This window comes from Malurus melanocephalus, unplaced genomic scaffold, assembly GCF_030028575.1.
Source record: "Malurus melanocephalus ecotype Western Australia unplaced genomic scaffold, MMel_1.1 scaffold_65, whole genome shotgun sequence".
NCBI classification, from domain to species: Eukaryota; Metazoa; Chordata; class Aves; order Passeriformes; family Maluridae; genus Malurus; species Malurus melanocephalus.
The window spans coordinates 1627316-1650076 of record NW_026623297.1 but is presented as its reverse complement, the minus strand read 5'-3'; the positions used below and the strand labels follow the sequence as shown (position 1 = coordinate 1650076).

At 40.6% G+C, this 22761-nt stretch overlaps 1 protein-coding gene across 3 annotated transcripts in view; it reads right to left on the bottom strand.

The window, feature by feature from the left end:
* DMTF1 (cyclin D binding myb like transcription factor 1) overlaps window positions 1-16922 on the bottom strand; it is a 28310-nt gene extending 11388 nt beyond the window's left edge. The window contains exons 1-10 of one of the 3 annotated variants that reach the window (XM_057366421.1): window positions 16786-16922; window positions 10074-10190; window positions 9480-9599; window positions 8452-8546; window positions 7571-7685; window positions 5323-5399; window positions 3752-3909; window positions 2929-2961; window positions 1688-1797; window positions 919-1147 (exon numbers count right to left, since the gene is read on the bottom strand). In XM_057366421.1, the coding sequence (XP_057222404.1) occupies window positions 919-1147; window positions 1688-1797; window positions 2929-2961; window positions 3752-3909; window positions 5323-5399; window positions 7571-7685; window positions 8452-8546; window positions 9480-9599; window positions 10074-10182 (1046 nt within the window). In that variant the 5' untranslated portion in view covers window positions 10183-10190; window positions 16786-16922. Of the gene's footprint in view, window positions 1-918; window positions 1148-1687; window positions 1798-2928; window positions 2962-3751; window positions 3910-5322; window positions 5400-7570; window positions 7686-8451; window positions 8547-9479; window positions 9600-10073; window positions 10191-16785 lie in introns of those variants that run through there. The other 2 variants (XM_057366422.1, XM_057366423.1) reach the window with 2 other exon arrangements.
* Window positions 16923-22761: the final 5839 nt, after the last annotated feature.

Here is a 22761-nt window from a genome sequence, read left to right as displayed (position 1 = left end):
ACAGTGAGGGGAAAATATTTTTATGGAAGAAAAGTCCTCTTCACAAACAAAGCAAGAGCACTCTTGCTAGCTAAAGAAAGAAAAAAGTAAAAACAAAAAAAGCTACCAAAACCAACCTTGTAGGATGAGAAAAGGATATCTGGATAGACAAAACCAGAAATACTAAGAAAAATGCCCAGCACATTCTGAAATGTGGAATCAGGCTCCTCATTTTGAGTTCATGTCAAACCACTTTAGTAAATTAATAATACTTWGTAAGTAATCCTTAGATTCCCTGGATGTCTTGGCTTTTTATTCCCACCCAACCATAAAAATCCACTGGCTAAAAAGCCTGAGTTAAAGGCATTCAGAATGGGAGGAGGACTGGAGAGAGCAAAGGATTTCCAAAGTCACTACCAGGTTGCCAGTTCAAATGTAGTCAGAGATGCTGATATCCAATCAGTGTTTGGTGGCCTACATGAAATTAATTTGCAGTCTCAGTTTAGCTCTTTGTAGACAAGACGTCCACAGAAACCACCACCACACTTGACCCTTGTTGGTCATCTCAGCAGAGAGGCCAAGGACTGAACGGGCAGGGAGACTGAGCTACCCTCCAGTTAAGGGTTAAAGCGCATCGGTGGGGCAACGTGTGGGAAGCTTGCACGGTTTGCTGCCTGTGCTGTACCTTTTCTGTGGAATAAAGAAGACTTCAGTCTCCAGGGTTTTCAATCTGACACCTTTCACGAACACTAACATTCACTAAAAAAACAAAAAACAAAAAATATGTTCAATAATATATCTCTGGGAACTGTAAACACAGCAGTGATTTTTGGAAGGTTCTAGAATTTTCAGTGTCTAGGAAATCAGCAAAACGGACCCCAATGGAATCCTGCTATCAACACATATTACAAACCTTTAAAAGTAACTAAAATAACAAACCTCAAGATCAGATTTATTTCATCCTCCTTGGTCCACTCGGTGCCCCCACTCTGTTTCCAGTTGAGATAGTTGAGCCATTTAGAGCGGCACTGCTTCTCCGAGCGCGTCCCGACCCGTTCTGCCACAGCAGCCCACGACACACCTTGTGTGACAATGTCACCTGGCTCTGTGCTTGTCAGCTCATGCACTACTTCTGCCAGTCTTTTTTCTTCTTTCTCTGTCCACTTTCCTGAAAGAGATAAGCCCTCCAATTTAACTAGCAGGAAATACCCTCTGTTCTGATGCRTAACATGCCAGCAGACATTCAGCTTCCATGTCCAACATCTTATTTCAGATGCAAATATTGACTTGTGAAGATGATGTACTGATCCTAATTACTAACAATTCATATCATATCCCTTACTGATTAACAAATGCACAATTCCACCATTCTGCTGCCAGATTTCTCTTTTTCCTTCCTCTTGGAGATGAATGAGGCCACCCAGAACTAAATAGTGAACAAAGCAAAGTGATCCAATCTACCTTAATTGTATTAGCTGGAATAAATTAACCATGCAACAATTGAGTGGACATTAATCACATGAGGTCTGACTAAATTTTCCTTTATACATGAATATAGACATTACGAAATAAACAATACTTTATTTCTGAAGTATATCTGTGTCTCTCTTAATTGATACCAAACTTGAAGTGTWAGTTTATAACCATAAAACACAAGGGACAGAATTTTAACCAGAATATCCATTTCTGACACCAGCATTTACCTCACCTGTGTTGCAGGTATCCTTCATCAATCTACATCGATCCTTTACAGATGAAGCACTTCTCCCCAGGGCAGCTCCTATTGTGGCCCAATCATTACCRTGCTTTATTCTCAGCCTAAAGAGAAATGGGCTCATTAGCACTACAYCCAGTTAAGAAATTACCAAAGTATCAAAAATTCTCTAATAAAAATAGAATGAATGTGCAGTTTASGGTCTTAAARASAGARWAGGGAATTACTTTGCTACTTTACTATTAATATTTTCTKCTATTTTTCCTATGTGTTTCTAGAAGCATTTTGGATCAGCTAACAAGATACTTACAAAATGTTTAATATCTGTCTTGCATGAGCATTGTGAGGCTTAATGAATGTGTTAAACACAAGATGAATGTTTAGACAAACAGCCAATTTCCATTCTATACAGGTTTCTCAATGATTTTCAGGTGGTGTAAAGAACACTTGAGAAATCTTAATAATGCCCGATGAAAACCCAGGCATCCTAGAATTTAAATTAAGCAAAACACTGCATAATCATGTTCAGCATTTTAACAACCATTTTCCTCCCTCACATAACAGCAGGTTGCTTAGAATGTTGACCCATGACTAGCTCTGAAGCATCTGGAACTACAGGCACCTTGTGAACAACACAAACCAGCTCAATTGATCCAAACGGATCCATCAATGCAATGTGATAGATCCCCTTCCTTCCTTCCTTCAGTTCAACATTTCTTCAAACTGCTCAACCCTCAAAATGTGCAGRAAGTGATAAAGTCTGCAGCCCCATCTCCTTGATCTATCAGGCTCAGGAACTTAAAATTAGGCTTTTTGAGCTGTACTGATAATTTATGTACGTGCAATACTTCCTAGGGAAGATCCTACTTTGACCTGCCACTTCCTTTAGGGACAACCTTTGCTCAGATTTTCCTAAGAAATGGACTTTCTGTTACTCATAACCACAAATACTGASTGTGCTTGTAAAAATCTGAAACATTCCTAGTTACAACAGAAGCCTTGCTTTAGAACTTTGTCGCATGCTGTGAGGTCCTGATCACATATTAGGAAAAAAAATTTAAAGGAATCCAAATGCAGCTTCATTTTTCTTTAGATAGGAATCACTATTTTAGGATAGTGTTGGAGCAGTAAAATTTACTTGTAACTCTTCAGATACTTTATATAAGCAAACATTTAAAAATTGTTCAAGCTACTAAATATAAACAAGGAAGAGTGACCTTGYTCTTAAGACTTACTCTTTAAGCTTTTCAATTTCCTCAGGAGTATACCTAAGCAACAAGTAAATAAAAAGATATTATTTTAAACAGAAAGCATACAGCATCAATATTATTTTACTAACCACACAGTAAGCATTTAGTTACAACAAGAGATTAAGGAATTTCAGCTGTAAGAAACAATCTGACTGAATACATTGGAAGAATGTGAGGAGCAAATGTTATTTTCCATATTAGAGCATTTCTAAGGTTAACTAGTATAACATTTCTCTCATTTGTCAGACATATTCCTCATTCTCTATGATCTTGCTCCTATGAACAGAATTAGAATTCTGTCCATTGAACAGCTACTTCTTCCTTATTGTCTCAGCTCACAAACACCATCCAGCTGACTTTCCATCAAAAAAGCAAATCAGCATTGAGAAGGCATTTCAAATTTTCAACYGCCTTCAAAAACTATCCTTTCTGGATGGCACCAGACCACTGCTTTACAGAAGGACAAGCTAAGGGCATAAGGGGTGAAGATCAATTACTTCCAGGTCACAGCTCTAGAAAAAGTTACATGTCAGCAGATCCATGCTTGTGTCCAAGTCTTCTCATCAGACCAGAATCTGTTATTCACCTTTGTTTTTGTTTTTTAGTCTGCTTTTAAAAGTTGTCATTGAATAGCATCAATTGAACACAACTGTGGTCACGGCTGATCTACCAGCATTCAGCAGAGGTAACATTCAAAAGATCTAGACCTGTTTGGTTAAAAATTTCTGTCTCACACAAAACATGTCAAACATAAATACATGACCCTACTCATACCAATAAAACCATGCAGCATTAGAGGTTTTCATACTTTCCAACATGGTTTCTGTCATCATACATGCGAAGAACTCTTCTATAGACAGCAAAGAGAGGCCGATTCAGACCCCAAGCTATTGTCCTGTAGAAATCTTTTCTTTCATCTTTTGACATTTCAAATATAATTTCAGTGGCATCTTTTATTCCACGGGCCTAGAACAAAGCATTTAAAAAAACAAACAAAAAAAAAAACCACAAACAAAACACCTTAGATAAAGTCTCCTAGGAATCAAGAAGTAGAACACAAGAACTGAAGCCATTATGCAACTTTCTGTGTATCACAAATACCACAGTCCAAAAGTAAAACTGAGTATTTATGGATTAGCTCCCTCAAATACAAAACCCTGAACACTAGGTTTTGGGTTTTTCATATTGGAGTCCAGGAAGACACAGAAGCTTTAACTCCTATCCACATTTAAGAAGAAAAATTGTCCAATGTGCATTTTAAGATCAAAAATTGAACCATCATATAGAACATCATGGAAAATGTACTGTGGTGGAAATAGCCTGGGGCCATACAAGGGAAGGTTGTCAAACAGAGCAATATCAATTTATTACATAATTTTAGATATTCTTCATGCAAAAGCAATTTCTTTCAATTAAGCTACTCTTGTACTGATGGAAACTCAAAATAAATTCATACAAAAACACTGGAATGAAGTATAACAGTAAAGCTTATGCTCAACTTCAGCTTCAACTAAAAATCGCTATATTTCAGTTATTCAAAGCTAGTACATAAAAACAGATAAATGGGAAAAGAATGAATCAAATGCTTTATCAGTAACTCAGAAAAGCTGTTTAGCTAGCTTAAAAAAGCTTCACTACATTTAAAACATAGTATTATCCATGAATGATTTTGTGCAGAATCTCTAATATGTGTGTGGGCAGACACACTCTTTACAACTAATACTGTGGATTTTTATCCCAATGAACACCAAATTCAGGGCTCTTTCTAAAACCACAAGTGAAGGAAAGTGAAGCTGTAATATCTAGGCTATATATCCTCAGTTGTTAGGGCTCAGCTCAAATATTCTCAGCTGCAAGCCTGCCACAAATATGACTTATGAGCAATTATCACTGTCAGTGTGTTCACCACACGCCCATTTGCAGTGAACTCTGACCCAAATAAATTAAGGGGAGGAAAGCAGACACAGGCATCCTGCTAGTGTAGTACACAATCACAGACTTGGCAACAAGGAAGTCTGGAAGTTGTATTCAGTGCTCAGAAAGGAAAATTATCTCTACTGCCAGTGCAGTTTTTTTCCACAATCTTCAACAAAGGTTTCAGGAGTCATGAATGTATATTCAGAGATTCAGCAGCAGAAAATGTCATGTCAGGATGTTCAAAATGGGCTATACCCAGTACAAAAATTAAAAGCAATGTTACATTCACTAGTACTTAAATCCTGTGAAGGGCTAAAATTTTCCTATGCATTTCAAATGGGTAATGACCACCTTTACAATTAATCAGTCTGAATCATATTGCATATTCTGGGAAGTACTAAAGAAAGTTGGTTTCTAGCAAGACCTGCACACCAACTATCAGCAAACACACTCTAAACATACCTTTAAATAACGCTCAATGTTACTCATTAAAATGTCAATTTCTTCCTTTGACCACATCCCTTGCTTCCACTTATGGCCTGAAAACAGAAATGACAAACTAATTACTGAAGTGAAGGCCAGAAAAACAGCAAGAACAGAAGTATCTGAAAACATGACCCATACTGCAATTAACAAAGAGTCATTTTAGCTACTAAAAATAAAACCAGGATTAATTTTAAACAGATGTTATTTCATAACTGACAGCATCCATCAACTAATATTTAAATAATGTGAGTCAGACCTCTCTTCAAAAACATCCAATTTTTAAAAACAGAACATGAACTCCTCTATGTGCTGTCAAGTCACATTTTCAGGCTTTCTCTTCAGCTGCAACTAGAAAATTTCTKTCTTTAAACTGACAGCTGAAATTTCAATGCACTCAAAATGATTCCAGRAGCTGGAACTTAAAATGTGACTCAGAAGATTACCTGAGGATCTGGCAACAAAGTGGGATTCTCTTGCATGCCTTAACGTTCCTGAACATGTGAGTAGTGCCACCTACTGTGAGTGCTTTTCATAGAGGTAAATGCTCGACTTTTCTGACAAGCTGGTCCCCCATCTCCTATTTTTTTGCATTGGGAGTAATGCTTAGGGGTCACAGTCAAGATAAAAATTTGTGGTGAGTCTTTTACTGCCCCAAATAAAAGCAGCAAACCAACAGAAACAAAAGCGTTTCCTCTCTATGCCCTTAGMAACTACAATGCCAGCTAAGCTTTAAATGCAAACCCAACCAACTTTATTCAGAGAGAAAATTTCAAATCTGAAGTCTGTCAATAAAACATTAAAACATTCCTACTCTTAATTATTCTTTCTGCCTCTTATGGTCATATCATACTTTTAATTAAGCTTATGCTGATGTGACCCAGTTTACATACTGGTGTGTGCTGGCTACCTGCCCACCTCTGCTCAGAAAAATTAGGGTACTTCCTTCTCAGCCTGCTAATTACCAGAGCTGACTGACAGAACACACCAAAGAGACTGTTTACTCAAATCCAATTATAATGAAAAGTACAGGCATTATTACTAATTCCATTGGAACTGGTGAGAGAAAACTCTTTCCCTGTGCCCCATAGCTTCAATCTCTTCTTCCACAGATAAAGAGACAGAAAAGTAATGTTTTACTGCAACTGTGATTCACACATCTGTCCAAGSCTTTGAACTGACTATATGGGACACTGCTACTCTTTACATGAAATAACCTTTAATACCAAACTATTTTAAGAAAGGACATATATTCTGCCCTTTATATTTTTGCATATTCACAGTCAAAATTACCATAACCTGCCCAYAGGTCTGTGAAGAAAGCATTATCAGGTGGAGACTGCTATAAAATTATGAGCTCAGGTAACCCATGCCAAACTCTGAGCTACTGTAAAAAGAAGACACGTACTGGCATTCCTTCACTGCTGATCTCTGTGASAAACCAGAGCTTACAAGAAAAGTTYGGCCAGCAGGGATYCTCAAATATTTTTYTTGGCATATTTTACTAGAAACATCTTCCTCAAATTATTAACCTCTTAACTGGAATCACCAGATTTAGTGGCCCTGCTTTGACCAGCTGACAAATGCTGCGTCTCTTCCTAAATGTTTCTAACAAAAAAAGGGAGTTGCTTTGAACTGACAGGAAAAAAAATATTGCTCCTCTATAAAAAGTAAAAGTCCAAGTAAGAATAGCAGTAGAGAGGCTGAAGAAACCGGGGAGACAACACATCTTCATTTGACACTAAGTTGTTTCTCTAGGTTTAGAAAGCCACTTCCCCTGTGGGGAGGAAAGAAACAACAAAAGCTCTWAAGTTCAGCAACTACTATGTGATTGCACAGTTATATTTGCAAAGGGAGGAATGCCCAAGGGGGTGGAAGTTTTAGGAGTAGCAGAGATTATGTCATTAGATCCCGGTCTGCAGGAGCCCTCTTCTTCTGAAACAACTCCATTAAGCTGAGCCTGGATTGTCTTTTTTCCTGATGCACTCCCCTCTGCTGCGACATCCCACTCCCTGACCAGGCAAACACAACTCTCTGCCCCATCTGGGCTGACACACAGTGAACCCAGCCCTTCCCTACTGTGGCCACTACTGTCACCACTGCAGGCATGGCCCATCTCCAAAAAGGCAGACCAGAGATTACTTCATGACACTTGCATAACGTTCTGAGGCATTTGGAATAGTTTACCTTTTTACAGCATGGTAAAACTGCATTTGAAATACCCTACCTTTATTGGTYAGAGAATCCTTATCCTCTTTGGTTGTAAACCAGGCTTGACTAACAGCTGATACTTCTTCATTGCCCATTGGAGARATTTCATCCAGCTGTTCATTCTGAAGAATCTTGAAAAGACCAATATGAAAWTTTCCAGTCAGATATGTAGTTGTTTGTATCACTTTGCAGTTAAAATGCAGACACAGTTTGAAGGAAAATTAAATCACYGCATGTGGTCACCTTGCTGAGTGTTCAAAAGTGCCACATTTTAGATATGGCATTGAAAGCATCACCTTTCTTAAAACACCCGAGTAAGATTTAGCATCTTAATATACAGATGTTGCAATAATAAATTAGTTAAGGTTCTTCATCTGTCCTGTTTAATGTTTACTGTTTAATGTACGGTGAGTATGAAGAGACTCACTGGCTGTGGTGGAAAGAGGACTATGYCCATCACCTCTAGTCTAGAGCTTTTAAACATGGTATATACCTACCACATATAAAAACTGTGGGTAACTGTTAGGACTGGTGGCAAAACAAAACCTACTTTAGCCTGTAATTATAAAGCTTAACTTATTGACAGAAATAACAGATAAATTTGTCTTCTATTAACATCACAAGAGAGCAAGTAATTACCAGTGGAGGGTTACCCATATTACTTTTTGCTGCATTGTCTTTGGCCAGTAACTTAGACTACACATAACCCCTCTCATACATAAAGTGATTCAACTGCCCTTATACAGAACAGCACTTTTACAAACAAGATTCATGCTTGTGTACATTTGTTTCAGAGTCTTATTAATTTAATAAGCATTTCTGATATTTGTTTCCCTTTYCATTTTAATTTAAATAAAAGCATATATCAAAACAGTAAATTTTGAAGTTCTACTGTACCTGAATCTGGGTAACAGTTCCTTCATTAATCTCATCTTCAGCTACCTCAGTGGTAGCCGTCATGGTCACCTCAAAGCTCTGATCATTTTCTGAAACTTCAGAATGGTTAAGTTAGTTGCCCATTTTTCTCCTGAAACATTTTTAKGCATGCTGCAAGTTTACAAATTGCAACCTTTGAACTGAAAATTCTGAAGAGCCTTATTCAGTATTTATTTGTTSACACAGTAAATTCACTAAAATTATTATCAACTGCTCCTCATCATAAAATTTAAATACAGGTTTTGAAACCTTCAGTTTTGTGCTTGACTACAATTAAGACCTAATGTGAAACATAAACGAAACGTGTTTGATGCAAACATTTGAAAATATATTAATACTTCCTTTCTAGCCCTATCTCTATTAGTTCCCGGCATTATTAAGGGACAACATTCAAATCTTTTGGCTGCATGTATTTCCCCGAGTCTTCCTTCCACTGCAACATGATGATGCCTTTATTTCTAATGAATTTCTACCTAGTTCCCCCACATAAACAGCCACTCTAAGTACTGCAAATTGGTATTTTAACAAGATCTGATTTAGTCTCCCTTTGGGAGATTATATTAAACTATCTTACATCAACTTCCTTAAGACTGATTCAGTATTCATTCTTTTTTACATACACCTCACTATTAAAAACACCCTCAAATATTAACTATACTGTCTGATCTTAAAAAAAACCTAGTCTCCTAATCTCCTCGCAGGAGGAGAGCATGTAGTTTGCTGTTCATTCACTTATCCTTCAATTCATTTAATGCATCTGTGCCTGCAGGTCTCTTATCTACTYGAAGGCAGGCTTATTATTGCCAGTACTGTATAGATACCAGTTGCTCCAAAACTGTCCAAGGCTGGGAGAAAAGATGATGCCTAAGTATRTTAATAAAATCTGGAAGAAAAAAAACCCACACAAAATATTCTAATGTGATGCAAAGAGTTCACTTTTAACCTTTACCACAGATATTTTTGCTATACRAGTACATAAAAGAACTTACTTGGAACTGCAACAACAGAAATGCATGGAGTAGAATCATCAAGGCTTTGATCATCCTCTGATAAGCAAAGCCTCTTGTGTGGGGGTTCAGAGCTGTCTTCAGAGTCTACTTCRTCAGCTTCTAACAACAAAAACATACCCAGATTACTTCCTGTTAACTAAATGGAGCCTTGGACAGAGTTCTCCTTAAAAGTGGGCCAAAGCAAATGTGACAGGCTGGTTCAGTGCTTTCCTACTGCCCAGAAACTTGGTCTAAGTTATGGGGAACAACAGTTCACATGCTTCAACAGGCATTTTCTATGAAAATTCAATCATCTCACACACAAACCAGTCTACAGAACTTTAGGTGCATGTCTGGTTCTAGGAATCCATTTCCACTGGAATAAATCACAGCAGCTGTATCTTGGCGGGGCGRCAGTTTTGGGATTTACACACCATTTGACACTTTATCATTCTCAAACCGAAGCAGAACAAATTGTAGCACTGTAAAGTGACCCTGTGTAGCTCACAGAATTTGTGGGCAGGGAAGTATGGTGGTCAGATAAACAAAAAAAAAAAACCAAAAAAAAAAATGCTATGCAATACAATTCTATACCATTTTGAGGGCAGTGAAGTATTAGGTTCCCTTCAGTGTCCTGAGTCAAAGTCACAGAGTTCACGGTTTCTACTGTCACTGTGTCAGACTCTTCTTCAACTGTGCTCATACTCAAACCTGAAAGAGCAACACAAAGATTACTCTTCTACAGTTGGACTCCACTTGGAACATAATGCTGCCTCCTTACCCCAAAMAACCACCCCAAACTCCCACAGTGAATGAATCTGCTTTTTCACATGAAAAAGCCACAGTTTCAGACATTCACCTACCTTTACTTTCCTRCACACTTATACATTGCACAGGGTAACATCAGATAGCTTTAAAGTAACTCTTCCAGTTAAAAACAGCATCTAAACTCCTTATCCAGGAGGATTTGTGATCTACTGATTTTTGGTTTTTTTTTCAAACACAAACCTAGGTTATTACTTTTCCAGCATTTCTAAATTCTACACATCTGATATTTTTGTCTAATATTTGTTCCACTGTTAATTTAAAAATTCTGCAATTGTAGAACTGTAAGCTAGTCAGGATAGACAAGTATTTTTCTAGAGTCATATTACTCATAGCTGCACTATTTATAGACTGCCAAGTTGCGAAGTTTTATTCTCCTTCCATGCATATAACTAAATGTGAAAGTTTCATTTTTTTCTTTAGCATTTAGACAATATGAGCAACAGAAAAATTGGTTGCMAGCAATCACCAGTACAAAAAGCTACTGAGAAAATAAGTAGTCCAGGACAAGCCATATACATTGAAGTCATAGAATTAGGGCAATATGAAGTGTCTCTGATAATCTCATTTCCACTATGAAAGTACTGCAACGAAACACAAAGTTTATAAGAAAGTCTATGTAAATCACCAGCAGTAATTCTGAAATAAAACAAAGCAAAACCCCACGACAGAAGTTTTATCCAAGGAGATGCAACCTTTGTTGCTGAAGAACCTAAATGAAATCACATCTAAAATACCCAGAGGCTTTGCAAAGATTTCATCGGTTTTATGCCTGGTTTTGTTGACTTTGGCAGAGACTTGTAAAAAGAAAATATAATCTATTTCTCCTTCAACTGCTTAGTACTTTTTCTGTGTTTACTCATAGGTCAACARCAACAAAAAATACTTTAACTTTTATTCTGAAACCAAAATGTTGTTAAATAATAATTGACTATGGCTTTAAAAAACAATAAATCACAATTACATTACAAATCTTCCATGTACTAGGCAGGGATAGCCATATACCCATACGCAAGTGGAATTTACAACCTGGATTTAAATTCCCTGTGCAATGTTAATAATATTGCATYAGCAGGATGCTATTTAATTTTTAATCAAAAAACATGTTCTTTGATATTGAAGATTCCCAAGAGAAGTGATATCCTAGAAAGATAAAACTGCCAGTCCTTCTAAAAAATTACTTCTCACCTCTTAAAATTGCTGAAGTTTTGGCAYATCTTTTAGCATATGTAGTGACTGATTCTTCAAATGAAGTGGTATTACCCTTCTGAGCATGTAAAAAATTTCAGATATCACTGACATTTTAMATCAGAGGGTTCTCAAACTTACTTTCACATCTACCATCAGCAACAGTTCCTTGCCACATGCAAGYGTAGGAGGGAGTAACTTCCTTGGGATCATCTGCTGCTGAGTTTTACAGCCTGTGCTCTACCCTTCACTAGAAGATGCTGTTTGCTGCATRGCTGTAATACTGATTCTAGGAACCCAATGAGGCATTCTTAACGCTAAAACATGAAAGACATCCAAACCATTATAGCTAAATTAGCAGACTACAACTTTTCCAACCCAGTTTTAAGGCATTAATTTAGCTTTTGGAGTGAACAAAGTGGGCCAAAATAAACAGATGCTCTTCTTAATGGTCGTATGTACTTTCTGAATGTTTTACTACAGGAACTGCTGTAGTAAAAATTCCTAAAGTTACTGGAAATGAGGTAGAGGATTCTTCTTTAATTTTATGACAATTGATAGTCATAACATTTATTTTTCTAGAATCAGTTGAAATAATCTGCTTTTTTTTCATCCCTTTAGAGGCCTGAAACACATGAGATTTGTAAGACACAACAGTCATGCACTTCACCTACAGCTGTTCTGAAAGCTGTGGAAACTACAGCACCATCCAGAGCAGAAGATACAGCAGACCATTCCTTCTTTTTTATTGGAAGACTGATGAAAATTGAATACAGGGACAGCAGAGCTGGGTCATTCTTTTAGCAGTTACTCAGGACTTGCCAAAAATCAATCTGTACACCTACAGGATTTGGCCACCAAATAAAAGCCACAGGGCAATCAATCCCTTTGCATTCTCTGCCCTGCTGGTTTGCAAAGTTAGGTGGGAAGAGGATAAAAGGGATATGTCCAAAGACAGCATTCCCAGAGCTGGAGAGGAAGCCACACCACAATCAGTGCCACCCTGACACTTCCACCCAGAGCTGTRACAGGACTAACCAGACAGTGGCTGAGGCAGCACATCTGAGGGCACCAYTGACTCTTCTGATCAAGTCACTCATCTGCAGGGGTCAGCGTGAGCTCCCAGGTATAGCAGAGCACCAGACACTGCACTTTGTTCAAGGACATGTGACTTCCCAAGAATTGTTCCTCAGTGTAATTCCTGGACTGAGCAGAGCTTTATAACTTTTCTGATTTCCCAAAAAAAGTTTATGCCAACTGTAAGTGCAGGCTCTCCAGGAAAAAAACACAGTAATATTCTGTGTAACACACTTGAATTTAGCATATCTTAAGTTTTTGGAACAAAAATAACAACCATAACCAAGCCTTGATAAAAGCTTAGGAAGAGCCGAATCCTTGATTTGATTCCCATCAACTTTAATCCATATGGCCTTGAACCACAACTGCAAACTGAGTGGAAAGAACATGAGGAATTAAGTCAAARTCAAATGCATATTTTGGACACTATTTTTTATTCAGTAGACTATATAAAGACAAGAAAATGGAAAGAAAAACCAACCAACCAAACTGGTTCTTTCAAGCTACATTTACCCCAGGACAGGGTAAACGTATTCATGAATATATGAATACGTGGCCAAAATCAGGAATAGGAAACAATCTCCAGACCTTGCAAATCCCTTATATTATGATGTAACTAGCAAGTGCTCTGAACATACATCAAATATCACACATGATGGGACCACCTGGAGCTGACAGCAGCAAAAGCCAATGCTGCTGCCGGAGCCAATGCCCTCTTTGATGCCTTCTCCTGATCCCGGCTGCAGGGACACTGCACTTGCCTGATGCCCTCGATCCACCACGGAGCAGCAGCTGGAGCTGTGCTGGACGATGCCAGACCACGGCAGAGGCTTCGGGATGTGCCACTGAATTCTGCTCATTACACACAGCTGCACATCCACACATCTGCTCTTGCAAAAGTTAAATACAAAGTAAATGACAGCCASGGTTTCTTAAGTACTAAGAATTAGGACCTGAGTAGTGTCATCACCTCCAAAACATCACCTTTTTTTCACAACTTYACTAAATGTGCTTTTAAAAATGCAAGTAAGTTTTTTTTTTTTTAAACAAAAGGCTTACTTGAATTTTAAATTAACAATCCAAGGCTTTTCTTTAATCCTTGATTCAGATACAGATGCCAATCTATCACTAATATTTCATGTTCTGAAGAAAGGTGCTAGCTTTTGGGGAAGGAACACTGGATACACATGTACACCAAAAGTGTGAATGTCATAATCCATAATGAGATAGCACCTTAGAAATWACTGTCAATTCAATAAGCATTTTTTGCCTTGTTGGATTTATGTGTGTATTTACCAAACCCACCATTTTTAGAGCTACATTACAATTTCAAACARGTTTCCACATGCAACCAAAGAGGTGGAAAAACACTTTGCCTACACGAATCATTTAATATAGAATTCCAATATAAGTTTTCCACTGAAGCTATATAATAGAACTGTTCTTATTTATTTGGGAAGCATGCATAATTAGGCATAAAAAAACCACGAAGCTGACTTTACACCAAGCTGAAAAAAAATTTAAACATCTTAATACAATTCATTTGTATTCCTTTAATTCTAAAATGTTTCCTTTAATTCTAAATAACCGTCATCAGGCAGATGGGCTCAATTATTCTGTGTGCTGTAAAAATTAAGCATTTCTAAGAAATAGTATTTTTACTCTTGCAGACAAAATCCTGTCATTGCCCCTAGTTATTAACTGAATGTTATGTCTAATCTTCAGYGGACTGTTGTAAATCTTTTAAAACTTCTATATTAAGTTGTATTAAAGGCTGTGTTCTCTGCATTGGGCAGTAAGTATGTTTCTCTAAGTTCTGTAAAAAGCAAAAACTGAAGATTATTTTAAGGGAGGCTTCCAGTTATTGTGGCATTTAACTGGGACAATCACATGGAATGCATTGGGATTTCAAGACATTTGTTCAAGAGTAACACAAAGTAAACAAAGTCGTAACAGGACCTCCTACTTTAGGAAGCCTGAATGTTTAGCCTTATTCCATACCAAGTCAATACTTTCAATACATTTTTTCAGGATTTTTTATTATTCAACAAGCACCAGTGCTGTTRTGCTAATATTCAACAAAACCCCCTCATCTTTACTCCAGACCAAATGAGTTCTACTTAAATTTAAAATTCCACCTCGCAGAAGTTTTCTCCAACAGCTGCCAACAATAGAGAGGAGAAGGAACCAAACTGGACAGATCCAGGGACCTGAGTTTCAGGCATACAAGGATTTATTAATCTGTATCAGCATGAGATTATAGTCCTTTAGGAAAGCTGGATCCTACTCATCAGTGGTATTTAGAGAAGTGGGCCATGACTGAAACTGAATATATGGGAGACACGATGGGACAAAGTRTTCTCATTTGCATTGATCCAAATCTGGCAGTACTCCATGAGTTCTAGCCTGTCCATTGAAAGTTTAACAAAAAGCAATGAGGATGCTTTAAATGTCACACAGGGGAAAAAACCAACACTAAACAAAACCTATGTCCCAGCTCTGTCAAAAAAATATATACAGAAAGTTTCAAATTTTCTTTTTCAGGAACAGAACACTAGCTCTTGGGCACAATATTATGGCTATGGATAGAAATCTTTGTCAGTATTGTATGCACTAAAATTCTTCTCCTTTCATGTAAATAATTTCTTGCTAAGCATTTCAGTCACGTTTTCACCTTTATAAACAATGGGCAGAAATCTAGCATGCAAAAAAAATAAGAAAAATTATCCTAACCGTAAGATTGATAAGCAAAGTCTCTCTAGCTTTYTGATGGACAACTGTGATGAACACAGAAATAACGCTCACAAAAAAGGACCTATTAGAATATGCAAAACACAGTCCAGTTTGTCTCTTGAATAGCAACCTTTTATAATTTTGTGTGGTTAAGACAAAAATCAGTATTTTTGGGCATGCTACTACAGAAGTTTTAGTGTTCCATCTTTTCAGTAAGTCATAAAACATCATTAAGTTTTTACTATTATAATCACATAAAATGATGGAAATGAAAACCTGAATGAAACGCATCCATCTCATTGCAGAACCTGCATTTCCTGGTTTTGCAAAGGAATTCTAACTATGCTGTCAAGAGGCCAACTTACATCTSTAGCCAGAGCGGCGCTGGCAAACAAAAAGCATTTTCTAGATTACTTCAACTAACAATGGCCAGGTGGGGCTGAAGAGTGTAACTCTTTGTGAATGAATACATACAAATACTATCAGTCAGCTGAAGAAGTAGCTGATACAAGTGTAATACACTTCACCACGCCCAAGGGCACAACCAAGAATAAAGAGACCTCAAAAAGGAAAAAAAAAAGGGGGGAAAACAGTAGGTTTTTCAGACCGGAATCCTTTATTTTGGCAAAACAGAGAGCACAGCTCTAGTGCAGAAAATCCTAGTCCCACACTAAGATGATACGCCTGATCTTGGCAGAGTCGCACATTTCAGACTCTACTTGCCCTAAGCAACCTCAAATCACAACTCCCGCTGGGGGGAAAAAACCCCAAAAACCAGATTATAAAACAAAACAGATAAAACCCACAGACTCAGGATACCCCAAGCGCAGACCCAGCGAGAGGAAATCGTGGAATTCAAATGCGATCGTGCAGGTGGCCTCTTATKACAGACATTATGGGGGAGGGATTTTAAATCAGAAACAACAATTAAAAAAACCAAACCACAATAAACAAAACAAACGCGCCGGCCGGGCTCCCCCTGCCCTGCCCTCCTAGGGGAGCGGGGATTTGGTAATTGCCAGGTTCGGTCCGTCCGCCCGCTTCCCCATTTCGCTGTGMGCAGCGCTCCCGACGCCCGGCAGCTCCCCGGGAAGGCGGGGAGCCGCGGCCCAGGGCTGGCCCAGGGCTCTCTCAGGGGAGCAGGCGGCGGGAGGCAGCGGCCCTGCCCCTGCCCGGCACTGCCCCCGGGGCGGCGGCTCCGGGCCCGCCTCAGCCGCCGCTGCCCCGCGGCCGCCAGCGCCGCCATTTGGCCCCGGGCGGCCGCCGCCATTTTCCCGTGCCCYGGGCTGGCGGCAGCGCTGGACGGCCCCGCCGCGGGCTCCGCTGCTTTCCCGGCCCTGCCCGCCCGCCCGGCAGCCCGGCCCGAGCGCGCCGAGCCGCGGGGCCGCACACGGCCGCTCCCCGCCCCGTCCCCTCCGCCCGCGGCCGCCGCCGCTGCCCGGAGCTCCCGGCCCTGCGATCCCGCAGGGCCCCGCGCACTTACTTCCTGTTTTGGGTCCGGGCACTTGAGAAACCAGGATGGAGACTCCCAAGTACCAGGATGGAGGCGCCGGGCGGCGGCGGGCGGCGAGCGGGGGAGGCGGAGGCGGCGGCGGGGTGAGGCGCTGCGAGCCCGCCGGAAGGGCCCGCGCCCGCCCGCCCGGCGCTTCCGCTCGCCCGCCCGGCGCCACAGAGCGCACGGAGCGGGGCCCGGAGCGCCGGCCGCGCCACAAAATGCACGGAGCGGGGCCCGGAGCGCCGGCCGCGCCACAAAATGCACGGCAGCTTCCCCGCCTCGCTGAGGGGCACTGGGGGCAGGCCCCCTGAGCATCCACACGGCCTTCAGCACACAATCACGGAGTCCGTGAGGTTGGGAAAGACCTCTGAAGCTGTTGAGTCCAGCCTGTGACCGARCACCAGCACGGCTCTGRGTGTCATGTTCAGGCTTTCCTTAAACACCTCCAGCAATGGTGACTCCATCACCTCCCTGGGCAGCYCGTTCCAWTGTCTAATTAATGGATGTCAATCAGTGTCTAATCAATGGTCGCACATATGATGAGRGTTCTGGAGCATCTCTMATGTGAGGAGTAACTGGAAGCTGGGCCTTTTTCGTCTGTAGAGAAGAAGGCGGAAAGAGAATCTCAGTGCATATGAGTGTCTCAAAGGCAGGTGCCAAGAGGATGGTGCCAGACTGTKTTTGGTGGTGCSCAGYGACYGGGTGAGGAGCAGTGGCCATAAATCAAARCACAAAAAGTTTCACCTCAGCATGAGGAAGAGCTTTATGTTGAGARTKGCAGAGCACWGGAAGAGCTGCCCAGAGAAGTAGTGGAATCTCTCCCTCTGGAGACATTCCAAATCCACCTGGATGCGTTCCTGTGTCACTTGCTCTGGGTGACCYTGCYTTGGCAGGGGGGTTGGACTGGATGGTCTCCAGAGGTCCCTTCCAATCCTAACCATTCTGTTATTCTCTGATCACTTCTCATTTTCCTCCTGCCCAATGACCTCACAAAACTAACTCATTATCAAAAGTGATGCGTAAAGCCAAGAATAAAGAAGCGCGTAGTGGTGCTTGCTGCCACATCAAATGGGTGCCTGTGGGTGCCATGATTCTTGGCAAAAGAGCTGAACCCCTTCACTGAAAAACCAGGTACATAAGGGCCGAGGGTGCATTGCATCCCTTGTCTGCAATTTTTTGTCTAAAAACCTCATTGCACTTCGACCAAAAAGCTCCTTTTTGGCCATTTCCTGTATGTGTAACCTCCAGCCCTGTCCTCCCCAAACCTTGGGAGCTTTAAAAAGTGTCCTTAAGGGAAGACAGGGCAGCTTAGAGGAGGAGACATTGCACATGAAAATGATGGTAAAAGWATGGAGATGGAATGTGTAGCTAGGACAAGAATAGCTGGCATAAGGAGCTGAAAGCAGGATTTATAGCATCTGTTTTGTTCAAAACACACTTAAATTAGCTCTGGTCTCTGTGTRCTTGGTATTTCTGGACATCAAACCTCAGGAATCTCAAGTTCCACACCCAGTAGTTGACTTGCAGGGAAATGTTTAAGTGCCAGGTACCCTTAGGTGCCAACTGGCCAAATAAAGATACAATTTTCTAATCTACGGGTTTCATGTGGCCGTTGAACTCATCAGCCGTGATGTCTTGCAGCTTCTGGGTTTTTCCCCCAACTTTTTCTGGCAAATGAATCGTGGACACTGCATTTGCCTTCTTTGGAGTACTTAWGTATTTTGTTRTTGTGGAGGTGYTATTTTGTTTCTATTTTTTKGGGGTTTTGTTTGTTTGTTTGGTTTGGTTTGGTTTCAAGGCACCTATGGGCTTGCTTTGAAARCAACTTCCTTGAGCTCTGCCAAAATGCATCATCAGGAAACTGTGTTCAGACTGCAGCTAATGATACATGTAAGTCTTCACCACGTGAAAATTTCTGAAAGACCTCGTGCAGTAAGCAGGAAACATGAAGAGGACTCCTTCCATAAGTTAGTTTCCCCATGTCATCCCTTCAGTTAYGAGCCTTTCCCATGCTCGATATAAAGCCTTTCTCCTTACTATATTTTTATCTTATTTATCTGGATGTACCTTATAGAAAACATTATTTTATGCAAAATCTGTACTTCCTTTTACACAGTGGTGCTGTTCAGGGGCATATAGTGAGAGATAAAGATGATAAACTGTGAAGTGGCAGCACTTTGAGGACTGGGCCACTGGGAATGGTATGCCACCATGTTAGTYACAGATCTGCAACACTTTCTGCACAGTTTTGGGATGATGACCTCTGTTTGTGTCCCATTCCCTCTTTATGTAATAGAAAGAATATAATTTTCCTCATGGATATGTGCTATAACCACACTCAGGAACATTTACTTTACATCAGGTTCAGGGTATATGCGGATAAAATGATGACTGGAGTTCTCTGGTGTTTCAGGAGCAGGATGAAATCTTGCTCTGTAACAGACTCTTGTTCCAAAGAGCAAATGAGGTTCATGAATCCTGAGTTATCTCATGGTAAAGGAACAATTACATGCATCTATACCTATTTAAGCTAATGAAAGACTCAGAGACAGAGTTTGGTATGAACCTAACAAACTCTCTTTTCTTAGATTAAGTTAGTTTTTCACTAACTCATACTGAGTTTTCTTCCAGAGGCCCTGTGTTCCTGGTAGCCACCAGGTGTCCCTACTGCCATGTGCTCCCGTCTCACCGTTTGCATCCCAGAGATGGAACATCTCTTCCTCTGCTCCAGTTAAAACCCAATTAGCATTGCTGTGCAGATATGGCAAACTCAATCCTCATCAGGCATTAGGGGAAAAGTGAGACTGTGGTGCTGCTTGATAAGGCAAAGATGTGAGAAGGAGGATCGACATGCTGATGACTCGCCATAAATCCTGAAGGCAAAGTGTGAATTTAATAATCCCAAATCTGATTACATGGGTGGTGACAGAAAGCTTGGTGCAGATCCTTTTTTGTAATAGAAGAAATAAAGTTTTATTCTTATCCTGCAAGATTCRGTAGAAGAAATGCAAAACATAGAAGTTAGAAAAGGCCTTGATTCCTGGTTGTTTATGAGATTTGTCATATTTGCATAGATTTCTATCTGCATAGATATGTATCTAATTACATATGGGTATAGCAAATATATTCATTACTCATTGACAGAAAAAATATTTATATATATATATAAACAATCTAGTATTTATATAACACTTTTCATTTATATGCTCACAGCTTGGTAGGGGCTGGCTATGGAGAATTGCTCAGGCTCTGAGGAGCTGCCATGAAAGATAGGGATGCCAGAGAAGGAGTAWGAGAGCATTGGGGCCAGCTTGTGTGGGTTTTTCATTGCAGAGTGAATCTCCTGTAAGAAAAATTACTACCTTGTGGCCTGGCCTGGGAAGAGTTCTATAGAGAGCACTMACTCATTCTGAGACCTTGACTTTGGTGACAATCTTATAATTTCCTGTCTTGCACCTGTTTTATTCTGTTAGGGACTGACCACCTTGAAAGTCTGTATGTATTTATTTTGAGTGCTTGCTCTGTCACTTACCCTCTGTCAGAGTCCTGGAAAATATTAGAGAATGYCACTGTATTCAGGAGCCTCAATACACAGTCTGCAGAGCTACAATGAGGGCATTTTTTATTCTTTTTTCCTGAAACCTCTGCTGAGACACAAGTTCTGATGGCAGTCGTGCAGCCTCTGCACCTACAAGCTGGGTTGCCACATGGAGGTGCCCAGCTCTAGCCATACCTTGGGGCCATGGCAGTGGCAATCCCACTGAACCCATTCCAAGACTAGGAATGGTTCTGTTGATATGGCTAAATGTGAGGAAGAAAAAGGACAAGAGTCCCAGAGACAGCGAGCAGAGAACGAGGTTTACACGTATCTGAGCTGCCAGCAATATTGTGATGAGCCATTTTTCCTGCTATTAAGTTTAGCAGGAAGGCAACTTATGCAATTCACAGTATCCATAAGGATTTGGTGTTTGGAGGGGATATCCRGGAAAATAGGAAGGAGGAACTGTTTTCTGTAACATGGATGTATGGACAGCAGAAGAGGAGAAGGAATGAGACTTCACAGGATCACTGGCAGAAGAGAAGGGAGAGAAAAGGACAGAGCAGATGGGAGGAGCAGATGGATCCCGGCTGGGAAGTGCATTACTGTGTGCTGCTGAAATCAAAGGCACTGATGGCACTGTGTCRTGGGCAGAGTGGGAGCTTCAGACCAAGTTCRGTAGAGAAGCCCTCCCATTGARTCATGAGGTGTGGAAAGGTGTCCCCTTGCTTTCTAARCTCCTGAGARAGGAGCCTGAGTRTGGTTGGATCYAATCTGAGCCCCAGGCATTGCCAATGGTTYATGGMTAARGGCTTATTTAGGTGTAATYGAACCTTTGTACAACTTTGTCCCACAGGATTRAGGATGGCAAAGGAGATGTATTTGTATAAATATATATGATTTATTATGAAAATGATTARACAAAAAGATCTTAATCAGAATTACTTAATACTTGGTACAGGAGCTCTAACTACTATAATACAGTGCACTATGAAGTGATATTGAAGCAATTGCATTAAAGCAATTGTATTAAAGCAATTGTATTAAAGCCAACAAGAACAATTATTAAATAGAGATTGATGTTACTCACCCGTGCCAATGACTGTGGGTAGATTTCTTTCGCTTAGCCTCGAGGAATAACCTTGAGGGGTGTCCCCACTGAAGGGAGGAATCTCCACACAYACAGCCCAAGAAGGGSTATGTTAGAAGACCCCGCTCYTGGARCTGGGCTGTTATAATGTWRAGTGATGTGTCTCCAGTATAAAGTCGTATGTCTCCAGAGCAGGTGTGTCAGCTCAGCACCTCTAGGTAAGTGATCAGTGGTGGCACTTGTTTGTTCTTTTATCCAGGTATTTTACCAGGTCTACACATCTTTATCATCTCACTGTCAGGATGTTTAACTTTGGGATTGATGGTCAGACTGGTTTCAGCTTATTCAGCACCAGAAGCACATGAGGTCCCCTTCTTCATTTGCTGCTGATAGCTWTGCAAATAGTGCATTGTTTGAGTTGTTTTCCCCATTCCAGGCACAACATCCTGCTAAACAGTGGGAGGCATGAGGAGAGAGGGTGGCAAATATAGTTCTTCCTCTAGGAGGGTCAGGCAAAAGTGGGCAGGTGCTTTCTGCATGGCATTGTGCACAGGTTGTATGCAGGTACCATGGGTGGGCAGGGGGGCTGTGGCTGTGTAGGGGATGCAGGAAGTACTTGAGTGCCAAGAGCTGCTTCCTTGAGCTGCTGCCTTGGCCTGTGTCACCCATAAAATTCCAGTAATTGAAGCTGTATGATCGTGAGCTTGAACTCCAATGAGTTCAAGCTGTAGGAGGAGAGTGATGTATTCCACAGTGGAAAAACTTGTCCTGTTTTGGAGCTGCATGTTGATTTAGCTTTTATGTAGGTTCAGCTTTTTGGCAGCTTTTGCTAAATGCTGTGTTATCGTGAAGGCAATGACAAACCTCCTGTGCATTTGAAGGGGACAAAGTGTTTCTTAGCCAAAATGTGCCATTTGTGGTGTAATTCTACTCTCTGCTGGCAGATGGTGCTGCCATATATCCAGGAGCTCGGAACCAGCTTTTTCAACTTTGAGGGGATGTGATCAAGCAGCATCTCCTTTATATTTTTATTCTGGTTTGTTCCTAAATTTGTTTTACTATGAAATGAAATTCTTCTGCACTTTCTTGTTCTCCTCCAAACTTCAACTACCTAAGCAGTCAGCCAGTTTTGGTTTTGCCGCTTTGGATTATGGCAGGGCTGGCAGGCAGAATGCAGCTCCAAGCCCCAGTCTTTCCACTGGAAAAAAAAGCAGTTTGTGGCAGTATTTCCCACCATGTAAGGTTTTCTTATGTTTACAAATCCAACCTTTCAGGCCCGTGCTGGCTTTGCAGTCTCCTTTTAAAAGCAGTCTTCAGTTTCTGTCAATGGATACAC